Here is a 15,361-nt window from a genome sequence, read left to right as displayed (position 1 = left end):
TTACTTCAGTCAAACAGAGGAAGAGAATGACGGACAAGCGCTTGTCTGTTGTCACAGCGCTTGTCCGTTATTCTCTTCCTCTGTTTGTCTGAAGTAGTGGCGCAGTTTTTTGATTTTGTCTTACGAAGGGGTCCTCGCAGGCTTCGCACCCAGCAGCTTGGCCAAGCAGAGGTGCTGCCGCCACGCCTGCTGGAAGGAGGGCCCCGTCCCCGGAGGCCCCCACCCTACGACGAGGCCGTCACCCGCCTGGCCAGCAGGGGTGGTGACATGCTGGGGGATTCGCCCAGCAAGGCACGTCAACAGCCGCCTGACAGGGAGGAAGATCTACAGGTGGTCACCCTGCAGAGGGAGCAGGGTCTTCACGAGGAGCTGGCCCACAAGGATGCCGGTCAGTTGGAACAATCGGATGCAACCCCCCAGACAGTAAAACCTTGATAGTTCGAAAAATTTATGCGGTCCCGTCATTTCTAATGTAAATTTAACCACACAATTTCAAGTGGCCGCCTGCACATAGCCCTGTGAATTTGAAGGTTTTCAGTGGTCTGCTGGAATGCTCGATCCCAATTTCGCCAAAAACTAATGAAGCGACGGCCACGAATTGTCCCCACAAAGCAATGCTTGTTCTTGATATGGTTTTGTGCCGCAACCCTAGGGTTCCCGGCGCAGAAACCCACTCGTATGGTACAGCTTGCCGATAGCGCCCCTGCAGAGGTGGAGATGTGCTTCAGTGCAACACAGCCGTGTTGCACTGAAGTAAAATCTTGTTAATTTGGACTTCTAGGAATCGTAAAATATGCTCCAATTAACCGAACGTCTGAATTATCGAGAGTACAAAAAAAAAAAAATAAATGCTCGACTTTCATCAACATACCTTTATTGCATAAGATAATTGAGGTACTTGAGGTGACTTTTTATGGCAAATTAAAATTGTAAAGCCTCTTTGATATTGTAGTGTTCGATCTGTATTATATGAGACAAGATCTTTTCATCTCCATCATAATCTCATGACATGTTTTGGCCAGTGTTCTGTCCCTATAAGGCAAGGAGCTGAAGCTGCACTCCTGTCACTTCATTTGTGAGGTAGTACTCAACTGGGAGCCTAAAGAAACATTTGCATTTACAAATGGAACTTGAGACACATTTTTGTCTTAGTTTAGCTGAGGAACTGCTAAAATGGGTATATGAAAATATACCTGTAGGGGGTAGGCAATCCTACGAATACAAAGTGTAACAGATGAGTTGCCAGTACAGTGAGATCTTGTAGTCCAAAGCCTGCCTTTGCACTTCCCAGGTCGACAAAGCCATGAACAGCATCTGACTGCTTCTTTTCGTAGCTGGTGGTTTGCTTGAGAGACATTTCGTCCATCACCAGAGTAATTTTATGCTCGTTCGTTGCCAATCTTCGGAGGGGCTGAAGCCTCTCCAAATGTGGTCATTCGGCAGTGAAGAAGCAGTAGACGATGATCAGATGATGGTTAGGAGGAGAATTATATTTACAGAAGAAAAATAGTATACAGTCGAACCTCGTTATAACGAACACGGATACAGCGAATTATCGGATATAACGAAGTAAAAGCAAAGTTTGGTTGGCTGTGCTTTATTTCTATGGGAGTTCTATCTGTATAACGAAATGAAAAACTGAAAATTTGACACTAAATCGGTTATAACGAAGCATATTTCGTATTCACACGACTCAAAATCCGCAAAGAAGCAAAAAAAAAAAATTTTCCAAAACGCTAAATTTCGATTTTATCAATCGCCTCCACCTAAAATGTGTTTGAATCACCCGCGCTTTCGCACGCTACGCCATCTAGGGACCGCAAATGAATCTAGCATCAACGGCTGCCTAGCATGTGACCTGCACGTGATCGAACCACCGCCCGCATCGCCTCCACCTAAAAATGTGAATCACCCGTGCTTTCGCACGCCCCGCCATCTAGGGACCGCGAGTGAATCTAGCATCAACGGCTGCCTGGCATGTGACCTGCATGTGATCGAACCACCGCCCGCGTGCCCCTGCCCCTACTTTTTGCCGACCCGCGCGTGTGCTCACTTTCCTCGAGGTCGTGCCGTCGTCTTGCAGCATGGCGGCGCCGAAACGCAAAGCAGTTTCTCTTGAAACAAAGATAAAAATATTCAGGGCGGTTGACAGCGGGCGCAAGAAGAAAGAGATTGCCGCAGACTTCGGCGTTGCGCCTAGCACTCTGTCAACCATACTGAGCGCAAGGCAGAAGATAGAAAACGTGCACTCTGCAGGCGCCGTGAAGAACGACAGGAAGCGCGTCAGGTATTGTCACCACCAGGATGTTGAAGATGCCTTGTTCGCGTGGTTCAAGGACGTTAGAGCGCACATCCTGCCTGTGTCTGGTGCCGTGCTTCAAATGAAGGCAAGAAGTCTCGCTTGCGTCTTAGGCCACGATGACTTCTATGCAAGCAGTGGCTGGCTGCAGCGATTTAAAGACCGCCACCAGATTGTTTGCCACACCTTGTCGGGCGAAGAAGCAGCCGTCGATGTAGAGAACTGCGAGAAGTGGGCAGGAAGCTTCCGCATGCAACTGGATGGCTACGAGATGCACGATGTCTACAACGTGGACGAGACTGCGCTTTTTTTTAAGCTTCTCCCGGAAAGGTCACTTGTTGCGAAGAACGAACTGTGCTGAGGAGGCAAGAAAAGCAAAGACCGCGTCACCGTTGTTGTTTGTGTCAACATGAATGGGTCAGATAAAAGGCGGCTAACTGTTATTGTTAAATCTGCTCGCCCCAGGTGCCTGCGCAACGCCCGGAATGTCCAAGCAGACTATCGCTCGAACAAAAAGGCGTGGATGACGTCGTCACTCTTTGAAGCATGGCTGAAGGCCTTCGACAAAGACATGGTAGAGCAGCGCAGGAAAGGGCTCCTTATATTGGACAACTGCTCTGCCCATAAGGTGTCTGTACCACTTGAAGCGGTCCGCCTAGTTTTTTTGCCGCCAAACTCGACCTCAGTGCTGCAGCCATTAGACAGGGGCATCATTCGCTCACTAAAATGCTGCTACCGAAAGCGATTGGTTATGCAGCTCGTATTTGACATAGACAGGGGCATATCAACGGCCATAAACCTCAAAACTGCGCTGGACATGCTGTACGGTGCATGGAACGAAGTGGCACAGTCGACAATAAGAAATTGCTTTGTTGATGCTGGCCTAGCCTCATCCACTAGCGAGACTGAGCCCAACAACGTCCACGATTCTGAAGGTGAAGCGGACAATTTCGACGAGACGACATGGCGTCAACTGGCGGTTCCGAATGTTACGTTCGAGGACTTTATTGCTGCCGATGACAACTTGGCTGTGGTGCCCGAATTGACCGACCAAGAAATTGTCGATCAGCTGAAGATGATGCTACGAGCAGCGATGAGAGTGAAGAAGAAGGCGAAGAGCGAGCTCTCAGCAGCACCGAGGCCGCCGATATGGCGAGGAAATTGAGAAGGTACCTTGAGAACCTACCTGTGGCCAAATCAGCTGACATTGGGAAAGCGCTGCACAGTGTCGATTTCGTTGAGAAATTTATTCTATCGAATAGTGTAAAGTGCCGCCAAATGAAGATTACGTCGTTTTTTAAATAAATCAGTTCTGCGTGGCCTAAATCCCGATTTGTGTGCTCATTTTTGCTTGGCAGTGCAAAATGAAAGGTAAGGTTTCGCGTGTTCATACCACGCTTTAAAGAAAAAAAAAATGCTTTTTTTTTTCAGCTCTGTGCTTTCCATTTTAGGGTAGCCTTTACTTGGGTTTATAAACAGAACTTTTTTTTGTAGGAATTTGTGTGTACTTTTACCACGAATATCGGATATAACGAACGAATTTCTGCGCAAAATGAGACTTCGTTATAACGAGGTTTGACTGTACATTGGCAAACTGTAAATTACAGCAACAAGAGTCACACAGACAACTGTAACTTAAGGGGGGACGCGGGGATCAGATCGCGAAAATCGCGTAAAAAATCGATTTTTGGAAACCACGCGTTTCGGTATCTACAACACCTAATCTACGTTGTATCAAAATGGTTTAGCTGAAAACGCACTAAAAGTGCCTGAAAAAAATAATTTGTCAATGCACAGGGCGAAAAAGCAGCTTTAAATTGCGCAAAATCACCGAAGTTCGCCATATCTCGTCTTTCCCGCCACCGAGTGCCGCCATCTTGGTATCGTTCGAAAGCTCAGCGTCTCGCCGTGCCGTTTGTGAATTCTTCGGTCGTTGCCATCTTGTAACAATCGCACAAACACAAAAGAAGCGTGGGTCTGCCGGGAGTGGATCACGCGGGCCCTTTGATGAAAGCGCGCCTCCGATTGGCTGCCGTGTTGAAAGGCGCCCTAAAAAAGCGTGGGTCTACCGGGGGTGGATCACGCGGGCCCTTCGATGAAAGCGCGCCTCCGATTGGCTGCTGTGTTGAAAGGCGCCTTCCCATTGGCTGCTGCTGCGGCAGTGGGCAAGTTGGCAACCGCAGCGGAACACTGCTGTCTGCTTCACGAACCACGCCGGCGTCTTCATTTCTCGCAGCTCCCATGATAGAGATGGATCGTCGCTCGTTTGAGAAGAAATTTTTGACAAAGCACGCCTTCGGAAAACGGAAGCGCAAGCCTCCTACGGCGAGAAAAATACGGCAGCCAGCACGAGACGCGGAGCCGGCGGAGCACCCGACTGAACATGCGGATAGCGTGGCCTGCTATCTTGCACCGTTCGGCAGCAGCAGCGAAACTGGTAATCGCCCTATGCCATCAACGCCAATCACCCAGACGATGAATGACGCACCAGCGGAGGCTCTCGCACCGCGACGAGCGGCCGCGATAATCAAGTCAAGATCGCATCGTTGCAAGCGACGCTGGTCGAAGGTCACCATCGCCAGCAGAGACGGTGTTCTCTGTCTCGGGCGCATCGCGTGACTTGGACATCCAGCCTGCGGATGATCCCCAACCGTCGACGAGCTACAGTGGGGTGCCTGAAAATTCACTGGATTATTCGTCACCCGACCGTCGCACCATTCAGGCGCGCCACGAGCCGCGTTTCGTGTCTGCGATGACGGCAGAAGCGCAGGCATGCGGCGTTCGCGACTCCCTTCGCGCAGTGTCTGCAACTCAACGGAAGTTGAGCTTGATTAAACAGCAAGGCGAGGAACAACTTTTGGCTTCTTCTGACAGTGAGTTTATTCTTGTGCAAGTTTCAACAGTCAACTCTTTGCTCGCTAAAACTTTGTTCCCAAGTTGTCAACAGCGTTCTGTGAGTGTACTCTGCAGTACAAGACTCGGTTTGGCAGTGAAAATGGTGCTGTCATGCACTGCTTGTGGCCCAATCGAGTCCCAGTGGTTATCTCAAAGAACGGAAGGTGCACGGGTTTTTGATGTGAACATTCGTTCAGTGCAAGCTGTTAAAACAATAGGGAAAGGGCAAACAACTCTGAACGATTTCTGGGCCATCATGAATGTGTCCCATCGTGGATTACACCACAAGACTTTCCAAGGTCACTTGAAGGAATTGTTCAAGCCTTCTGCAGAGGAGGCTGCCGACAGCGTCTTTAGGGATGCCGCAGCTGCTGTGAAAAATGTTTACAGAGAGATGGAGGTTGGCTTCACAAAAAATGTGACCGTTGTTTATGATGGCACGTGGTTGACGCGCTGTCATAGCTCCCATATTGGGGTAGGGTGCATTACAGAGTTTTATACAGGGCTTGTGCTGGACAGCATTGTTCTTTCAAACTTCTGCCTTGGGTGCAGCTTAGGGCCAGCAGAGAGTGACCCAACACACCTTCAGTGGAAACTGCAACCTCGGTGCCAAAAAAACACGGAAGTTGGCTCTGGCAGAATGGAAGTGGAGGCCGCTTTGTAGCTTTTTGGCCGTTCATTGGCCAAGAACGACCTGCGATATACGGCAGTTCTCTGTGATGGAGACAGCCGTGTTTTCCAGGCATTGCATGATGAACAGCCCTATGGGTTTATACCAATCACAAAAGAAGACTGCATAAATCATGTCAAAAAAAGTATGGGCACAGGCCTTCGCTCCATAGTGAGTAAGGCCAAGAAAGGAGAACCACTCGGTGGCAGAGGTGGGCTCACGCAACAGCTGATAAAAAAGCTCACCAACTACCATGGCCTGGCCATCAGCAGGAACACCAATGATGTTGCTGCGATTCACAGAGCTGTCATGGCCACATACTGGCATCTACTGACCCCCACCATGAACTGTGCCCCCCTGGTCCACTCAGCTGGTGTGAGCAGAGAGCAGCAGAAGAGAAAAATGAAGCACAGCCTGCTCATAAATATAAGCTTATGAGCAGAGTTGCCCAAGCCATGCTGCCCTTGTATCAGCGCCTTTCAGACGTCCGCTTGCTAGAGCGCTGCAAGGATGGAAGGACACGAAATGCAGCTGAGAGTTTGCATTCTGTTATTTGGTCCACATTGTCAAAGGACGAGCATGCCTCACTTTTTGCAGTCGAGACAGCTGTAAATGAGGCAGTCATAAAGTACAATTCAGGGAACCAAAGAGCGTACTCTGAAATGTGTGCCAAGTCCTGGTGCCCTTGCCGTCCAGAGGGCTCAAGAAAAGGACTACGAACGCTCAAAGAAAGCTTCAAAAGCTCACCAAACAAAGAGGCAAAGGTGTAAGAAGATGCCTGACAGCAGTGATGTGAAATATTACAGCCCTGGTGCCGTTTAATAAATGTGCAGTGCTTGCAAAACTTTGCAGGCCGTTTTCTCAATTTCGTTTCTTTTGTCGATCACCTCGCTCGTGGAAAGCATAGCACTACAATGGATGAACCGATTTTGATCTAGATTGTTTTGCTGTGATCCTTAAATTGTGCTGTATTTAAAGACAGTCTTCAAATGTTTCTTTATCTTTTCATTATCTTATTATTTCACAATAAGTACATGGCTCTATGCAATGACACACAGTCGTGTGCATGTAATGTTTGATAAAAAATTATTAGTGCTTGAAGAAAAAAATCTAACACTGTCTTGCTGTAGATTAGACATTTGGGCAAGCATGCAAAGTATTCTTGGCTCTCTACCATGTTTTGTTACTGTGCCAGGCTTTCCACGAGCAGCGAACATATAAATTGCTATAAAACAAAAACTAATGAAGATATATTTATGAAACTTTATATTTGTTTTTTTTTTTTATTGCAATCTGTAGTACGTGTGCCAAATTTCAGCTCATTCTGTCAAGTAATAAGAAAGTTAGTTTTGATTCCCTCCTCCCCCCTTAAAAGAAAATAGACTCTCACACAGAGAAGTCACTCTACAAGCCCTTACTTTCCTATCGAGCGTTTCGGTTAAAGGCCTAGGGCCTGTAGATACGTGCTAAGCACGGAGCCTCTTTCTTGACTGCCGAACATGGTCCAAGGACCGCTTTTTGATGACAAACATCAACAAAGACTCGAGGGCGGTCGCCTTAAGGGGGGACACAGCTCTTTGAAACGAAAAAATCGCGAAAAAATCAATTTTTTGAAACTGACATTTTCAGAATCTGTAGCTATTATTCCTTTAATTCGCCAGGATTTATATCTCGCGGTACAGTATTTGGGCCACAGAATCAATTTATAGCATCACTGTCAGCTGAAATCCACGCAAAAACGTTTTTTTCCGAGGCCCTTGGGTCGTTTTCTGCACGCGCGATCGCAGCCATCTTGGTCTCGTTGGAAAGAGTGGCTTTTCTTTTCCCATTTTTCGCAAGTGCCTCCGCCAGCTTACTGGTGATGTCGAAATCTGAGCATAAAAAAAAGTCCAAACGCCAAAGTCCAAAAGTCTATTCGTCGAGCTAGGACACACGATTGAAGAGCGCGCTGTGATTGGCCGCGCAAAGTTCCCGTCGTCTGCTCCTCCGCAGGCGACGCGTCTCTCCTTGTTCAGTCGTAGGGTTGCGACGAGTGTAGCACGATGTCGGAAGCAACGTTGAAGTTTGCCACGAGTCACAAGTTTGGCAAAAAGAAGAAACGATTGGCCTACAACTTTAGGAAGCGCTCAGTTCCTTCGGCCGGTGTCGAGAATAGTCCGTCGCCAACAGCAAGTGATGCCGAAGCAGCGGACAGTACCGAAGTGGACTTAGGCCTAACCAGATCACCGACGTGTGAATGCATTCCGGACAGCAGCCGCATTCGGCGCGACACCGAAATATTGCAGCGTACGAAGTTGTTGCAAAGAGAAATGGAAGCCCAAGAAAAGCTACAAGTTCTTTCGTCAACACCGGCCACCAAGCAAAAGATGGATTTTTTTCACTTGCGCTGACGATGTTGCAGCCGCGCCATCGGACATCGAGACGGGCTTCGTTGTAGTCAGTTTGGACTCAGCGCATTGATGTCGCTTGTGAAGTGCAAAGTGTGCGGCGGTAGCGTCACGGTAGGGAAAGGTGAACGTGAATATGGCCTCGCCATAAAGATTATTATCGAGTGCGCGTGCTGCGGTGATGTTGTGTCAGCGTGGAGCTCGCCCCGTGTGAACGGAAAAGAGAAGTGCAACCCGTTCATTGTGAACGTCCTTGCTGCGCGTGCGATGCAAGCCACCGGGAATCGACAAACGGCACTCAATGACGTTTTTGCGACCATGAACATTTCGCACCATGGCCTCCACAACAAAACTTGGCAAAAGTATGTGAAGAAGAAGCTGGCGCCCGCGGCAGCTCTTGCTGCCGAGAAGCAAACGTCTGTGCGCGCAATCAGTTCGGTTGCAGGTTGCGAATCCTGGAAACATTGCTGTGTCATACGACGGTTCCTGGATGACGCGTGGCCACTCGTCCCATATCGGCGTCGGCACGGTCATCGAGCTGTTTACAGGACTGATTCTCGATTACGTGGTCCTGAGTAATTTTTGCGCTGGTTGCGAGCGTGCCCCAAGCGAAGGTGACCTGGCATACAAGGCTTGGGAGGAGACCCATGCATGCCAGAAAAACACCACCAAGAAGGCTGGTGAAATGGAATTTGAGGCGGCTCTCATCCTCTTCCAGAGATCACTGCAACGGCACAACCTGAGATACACCACCCTACTCTCAGATGGTGACAGCTGCGCTTTTCTTGCGCTGCAGGATGCTCGGGTGTATGGGTACATTTCAGTTGAGAAAGAGGACTGCATCAACCATGTACAGAAACGGATGGGCACGAGCTTGCAAAACCTCATCACAATACATAAGGGCCCTGGTTTGGAGAGCCTTGGCATTAAAGGCAAACTGACTGCGGACCTAGTGGCAAAGTTGACAAGCTACTATGGCTGGGCCCTGAATACTCACAAGGGTGATTGTGCAAGGAGTGAAGAGGGCAGTGATGGCCACTTATAGCCACATAACATCAAATGACTTGGTGTTGGACCACAGGACCGAGCTCATGGTGCTGGCAAAATGCAGCAAGAGCTAAGGGTGAGACAGCCCCTAAGCACCGCTACAATCTGCCTCTGCAGGCATGTGAGGCCTTGTTGCCCATTTATGAGCGCCTGTTATGAGCGCCTGTCTTATGAAAGGCTTCTTGAGCGGTGCTAACGGGGCAGCACTCAAAACACCAATGAATGTCTCCACTCCCTGATATGGTCACTGGCATGAAAAGAACAGCATGCCTCACTGTTCACGGTGCAAGCTGCTGTGGTTGAGGCTGTTATGAGATTTAATGCTGGTTGCCAAAACTCCTCTGCAGCAATATTGAAAGAGTTGCACCTCAACCCTGGGACACCGAGCATGAAGCACATGGCAGAGAAAGACCACCGCCGAGCAGTGGCATCTGCAAACAAGTGCAAGACCACTGTGGACATGCAGCACGCTTTCAAAAAACGCCATTTGGGGGGCCATAGTCATTCTGACTACATCCCTGGTGCCTTCTAGTCACTTACAAATGCAAAATATTGAAATATTTTCTCTAAATTTTTGATTAAAAGAGAGCCAATCTCTTTTTTCTTGTTTTCTGAAAACATTGATTCTTGACTTCTTGCTTATTTGCAGAAGCGATATCTCTGCCTTCAATGGAGGTAGAACCATAATTTTTGTTGTGGCATGTAGCTAAAAGTGCAAAGCACACAATGTTAGGAGCAAATTTTGCAATTTACGTTTTAAAAATTTTTAAATTTTGCTCTAGGTCAGACAGTAGGGCACCATTTAAATGGTGGACTTTGAAATGCTATAACATCGCTAATATTTGTTTTATCAAGAAAGTGCTCCTAACATTGTATACATTATGCTTTCTAGTACCTAGCAAAGTGTCAATATGAATTTTTTTCAGTGTGGTTACTTTTTCATTGTTTCTGCAAATTGTGAACAATTAATTTCATCTACCTTTTGAACTAATTGGCCAATTGGAAAAATATTACATATTTGAAATCAGCACAAGAAACTGAATCAGACTACTTAGTTTTATCAAATTTGGTCAAAAATTAAGAAAAATAGCTTTAAGAGCCATGTCCCCCGTGATCCGCCCCGAAAATGAAACAGCCAATCAAATTGAAAAACAAGCCACAATTCCAATGGGTTGGGAATAATCTTGGATCCAGGTCCTTAATTACGCCAAATAAAAATACAACATTCAAAACGCATACTCTCTCCACTCGCCGGTCCCCAAACCCTCTTACAAGGCGCCTGTCTTTCCCTCCCCTCCTCAGCGTGTTTGTGACGCGACCTTACAGCTGACGCCTTTGTGAAAGAAACTCCGCGGGGGATCTGGAGACTAGGCCACCCAGCCATCCCGTTCGAGAAAGGGGGGGTGGGGGCGGCACTGTCCCAGAGCAGTGTACAGTCGCTGTTGCTCGCACCCGATGTCTGGCGGCACAGCAGGAGGCCGCTGGGCTGAGTCGCTACTTGGGAGGGCCGAGGGTCGCGCCTATTGTCGCCTTCTGCAGGACATTTTGTAAGCACTTGTGGCAGTGCAAAAGGCTTCATTAGCGACGTCTCCCTGCACCCATGCTTGGCGCCACAGCGAGAGATCGCTGGGCGAGCCAGCCATAAAGTGGTTCGCAGAAGCGTGCCGCTGTTGTTCCTGGCTGATAAGGGTGCGTCTGCTGTTCGCTTCCTGGCGACACCTTGGGGTGAAGGGACGAAACAAACCAAGACTCTCGCCTGCCCTGCGGGGTGCAGTCAGCGCCCAAGAAGAGGGGAGAAAAGAAGAAAAAAAAACAACAGCGCTCGCTCCTTGGCCTCGGAGTGTGGGGGGTTCGACTCCACGCGCGAGTCGCTTTTCACTGCGGCCTTACAACCAGGGAGCCAAAGCGTGCCTAAAGATATTAATATTGAAATATACAGCGTGTTGCACAATTAGAGGCGCGATGTAGAATGCTTCTCCCAGCTAAACCGCGAAATCCTCACAGTTTAAATTTTGCACAAAATTGTCATTTCGTCGCTAGTATTTTTTAATACCAAATTTGTTTGGAGTACTTGCTTGACTCGATCAAAAAAAGTCAGATATTCCCATCGTATGCTCCGGCTACGACAGCTGCCCCATGGATGAATGGATGGAATATAGGAGCGTCCCCTTCGAAACGGGGTGGTAGGAGTAGCTATCATGCTCATTTTTCTCCCTATGTCTTAATTATTGTTTTAGATTGATTAACTATACCATCATTCTATTTATTAAATTTTTGTTTCTACATTACTAACGTTATGTCACTTCTCTGCTTTTAAACCACCAATCTTCCATTCGTTTTTTGCTAGCGTCCACTGCCGGTTTATTCACCCGGCCTCTGGTATCTCTAAACCCCAGAGCTTCAGGAAGAGTGACTGTGCCTGCATCGACTTACGGGTGGATACCATTCTATTCGAGTATAATATGGTCAATTGTTTCGCTGGAGTTACCACATACAGCACATGCGTCTTCATTGTTAAATTCTTTTTTTGTAGCTGCGTGTTCTAAGGCACCCTGATCTAACTTCAAAAAGTAGGGCACTGCCGTTTGAGTTATCAAAGAAAGCTTCCTTCCTGATCTCTCTTTTCCATTTTCAGTATAATTCCATACTCTGTTTCTTTTCCATCGAATTTATCCAATTTTTACCTTTTGTGTTTTTCACCTGTTGCTTAACGCTCTTTATTTCTCCGTCCTTGTGACTACAGTCAAATCCCATTACTACGAATACCAGATTAACGAATTTTTCAAATTAACGAATATTTTTAAAATCCCCAACTGATTTTCAATATTTTCAATGTAAAAATATTTCAGTACTACGAATTTAAACATAACACATATTTCAGATTAACGAACATATTTACTTTTTCCGCTATTATCAAGGAACATCAGTATAACGAATTCGGCTAAAATTAACAGCGCCGCAACTCTGGCATGAAACAGAAATCGCCGTTTCTGTGTGTACGTCCCATGGGCAGTAGCTATCATCATCGCCATATTTAGCGCCAACTCCTAGCGCCACCGCAAAGCTGTGGTTTAATATCCAATGGCTTAGCAGGCCTAGTGGCCTAGTCCTTGGCCTAGTCGCCTAGTCGCCTGGCTTTTTCTCTTTGTGTTGTGTGATGTTCGTTGGTCGGACGTTCGTGTTCACGTACGCGCGAACAGGTGTTTTTTGTTGCTGGTGGCCTTACTGCGAAAAGTCCGATGATGAATGCAGCCAACGACGGCGCCAAGAAGAAGTGAAAGCAGTTTTCACTGCAGGAAAAAGTGGACATTTTGCGAGAAATCGACGGAGGAAAAAACAAATCGACCTCTGCAGGCAGCGTGGCATTGCCCCATCTACCGTCGCGACCATTTTGAAGGATCGTGACAAGGTTACAAAACTTCACCGGGAATCTCAACTTGCTCCTACGAGGAAACGGCTGCGTCTAGGAAACCTTCAGGATGTAGACCAGGCTGTCCTCACGTGGTTTAAAGACGCCAGACTGCAAAACGTTCCCGTGTCTGGTCCAATGCTGCAAGAAAAGGCACATGAGTTTGCCGATGCACTTGAAATAACTGGGTTTGAAGCAAGTGCGGGCTGGCTTTTCCGTTTCCGTCAAAGGAACGGAATAACTTGGCAGGTGGTGTCAGGTGAGGAAAAGGCAGCTGGCAAAGAAACCGCGGATTCCTGGCGAAATGATTGTTTTCGTGAGGGGGCCGAGTCGTACTGTGAAGACGACATTTTCAACACGGACGAAACCGCGTGTTTTTACCAGCTGCCAGATCGGACAATGCACTTCAAAGGACAGCAGTGCAAAGGAGGAAAAAAGTCTCATCTTCGCCTAACAGTTCTGCTCTGCTGCAATGCAACAGGCACGAAGAAGATTAAACCGCTCGTCATCGGCAAGTATGCAATGCCTCGCTGCATGAAGAATGTCATGTCGACACCGTACGACTACCGTGCGAACAAACGTGCCTGGATGACCAGAGAATTGTTCTCCGAGTGGCTTATCAAACTCGATGATCAAATGAGGAAGGATGACAGAAAAATTCTTTTGGTTGTCGACAACTGCTCTGCGCACATCGTGAATGTTCGCCTGACACACGTTCGCCTAGAATTTCTGCCGCCAAACAACACATCTTTGCTGCAACCGCTAGATCAAGGCATTATAAAGAGTGTGAAGGCAGAATTTCGCAAGCGCCTTGTACAGCGGCTGATTATCAGTCTGCGCCTGAAGCAGCCAACTATAGTTAACATTCGCCAGGCAGCGGAAATGTTCACGGGATCTTGGTGGAATTTGAAGGCGTCTACCATCAGCAACTGCTGGCGGAAAGCAGGGCTTGTCAAAGCGCCTGTGCATCAAGACGACCTGGAGATGAATGACAACGGCCCGGAAGACCTGTGGACCGAGGCTGAGAAACTGCTGCCCGCTGTCTCTTCTTTCGACGACTACGTGGAAAGTGACAGCGCAGCACTAACGTCGGCGGAGTTGACGACCGAAGACATCATTGACAGCGTTCGCGACGTGTCCAGTGACGATGACGACCCGACGGAAGAGGACTGTGGATCACTGAACACCGATGAAGACGAGACCATAACGCACTCGGACGTTTTGATCCACATGAACAAAGTCCGCACTTTCATCGCTCGGTGTAGTGATGCGCCCGATGAGGTGTTGCGCAAAGTTGAAAGTGTAGAGGCATTTCTGATCAGTCGTGTGTGCTGCACGCACCAGCAGAAAATAACAGATTTCTTTAAATAAATCACTTTTGAAGTGGGTGCAACATTTTCATTTGAGCGCTCTCTTGTCTCTACACGTGTTTACTGGCAAGGTAAGTCATTTTTGTTCCTAGGCTTGACCACAGGCTCATAACCAGAGGTTTTTCATTACAACAACATTTCAAAATAACGAACGATTTTCGGCGGTCCCGCGTGATTCGTTATATCGTGATTTGACTGTAGCATACTTACTGGTTAGTTTCCTAGTTCTTTTCCTCCATTGTGAGTCAACGCTTTTTAGGTATAGGTATTTAAATACTTTAGCTGCCCATCTGTTACTGTCCAATTTCTTCAGGCGTTCCTCATATAATATTTTACTCTGATCTTCCCGTACTTCGAAAGATGCCCAGCCCATATCTCCCTGTACCGCCTCATTTGTAGTTTTTCCGTGGGCACCTATTGCTACTCGTCCGACGGCTGCCTGATTTATTTCTAATGTCGACTGTACCTCTGATTTTAGGCACAAAACCGCATTTCCGAAAGTAAGTCCGGGCACCATAATTCCTTTCCAAATACCCCTCATAACCTCATACCTATTGTATCCCCACAATGCCCTATGCTTCATTATCCCAGCATTTCTTCGCCCTTTGGCCTTAAGTGATTGCTCATGCTTTCCAATGTATGCCAATTCTTCGTTTACCCATACCCCGAGATATTTATATTCTGCTACTCTGGGTATTTCATGGCCTTGTATTTTAAGGGGAGGCGCGGGTCTAAAAACGTCGAAAATGATAAAAAAAATTGTTTATTAGAAACACCCATTTACTGAAGGTTTAACCTTTCGAGCAGCTGCACTCAAATTATTAACGCTGAAGTTGGTCAGGAAATGCGATAAAATCGGTTTTCAAAACATCATGGCAGCGGCGAAATGCCCCCCCGAGAAGAGAAAATTTGTTCGAAATTCTCACAGGCGTTCCAGCCGGCCGATTTCTGCGATCTTGGGCTTGGTTTGAAGCTGTTTTCTTTGTGCGCAATTTGCGCTATCTGAAAATGGCATCACTCAAGCGGTATGGCTGCGAGCGCCGGTTTTCCGAAGGCCGTTTATGGTCTCTGATTGGCTGTCACGTCGTGTGTTTTTCAAGCGCGCCGTTCCGCGTCTCCTATTGGGTGGCGTGACCAGCGTGCCATTTTTTTTTTTTTCTTTCTGTTTTGTGTTCGCCGCCGTGGCTGCCTCTTCGCGTGCATCTGCATTTGCGCTCGCGTTTCTTGACGCACTGTTTTGTGCCGATCGGTTTTTCTTTTTTCCTCTTGCGATCAAGATGCCGG

The 15,361-nt window shown here is 47.7% G+C and overlaps 1 protein-coding gene across 5 annotated transcripts in view; it reads left to right on the top strand.

Annotated features, from left to right (window-relative positions):
• RASSF8 (ras association domain-containing protein 8) overlaps window positions 1–15,361 on the top strand; it is a 122,109-nt gene that overhangs the window by 34,100 nt on the left and 72,648 nt on the right. For all 5 annotated transcript variants that reach the window (XM_084586170.1, XM_084586171.1, XM_084586167.1 and 2 more), the window contains one exon: window positions 141–388. In XM_084586170.1, coding sequence (XP_084442296.1) covers window positions 141–388 — 248 coding nt within the window. The remainder of the gene's footprint in view (window positions 1–140; window positions 389–15,361) is intronic.

This window comes from Amblyomma maculatum, unplaced genomic scaffold, assembly GCF_055883805.1.
Source record: "Amblyomma maculatum isolate TAMU_Amacu unplaced genomic scaffold, ASM5588380v1 scaffold_15, whole genome shotgun sequence".
In the NCBI taxonomy this organism is placed as follows: Eukaryota; Metazoa; Arthropoda; class Arachnida; order Ixodida; family Ixodidae; genus Amblyomma; species Amblyomma maculatum.
Note: the sequence above shows the minus strand (reverse complement) of the source record. Positions and strands in the feature narration are given on the sequence as shown.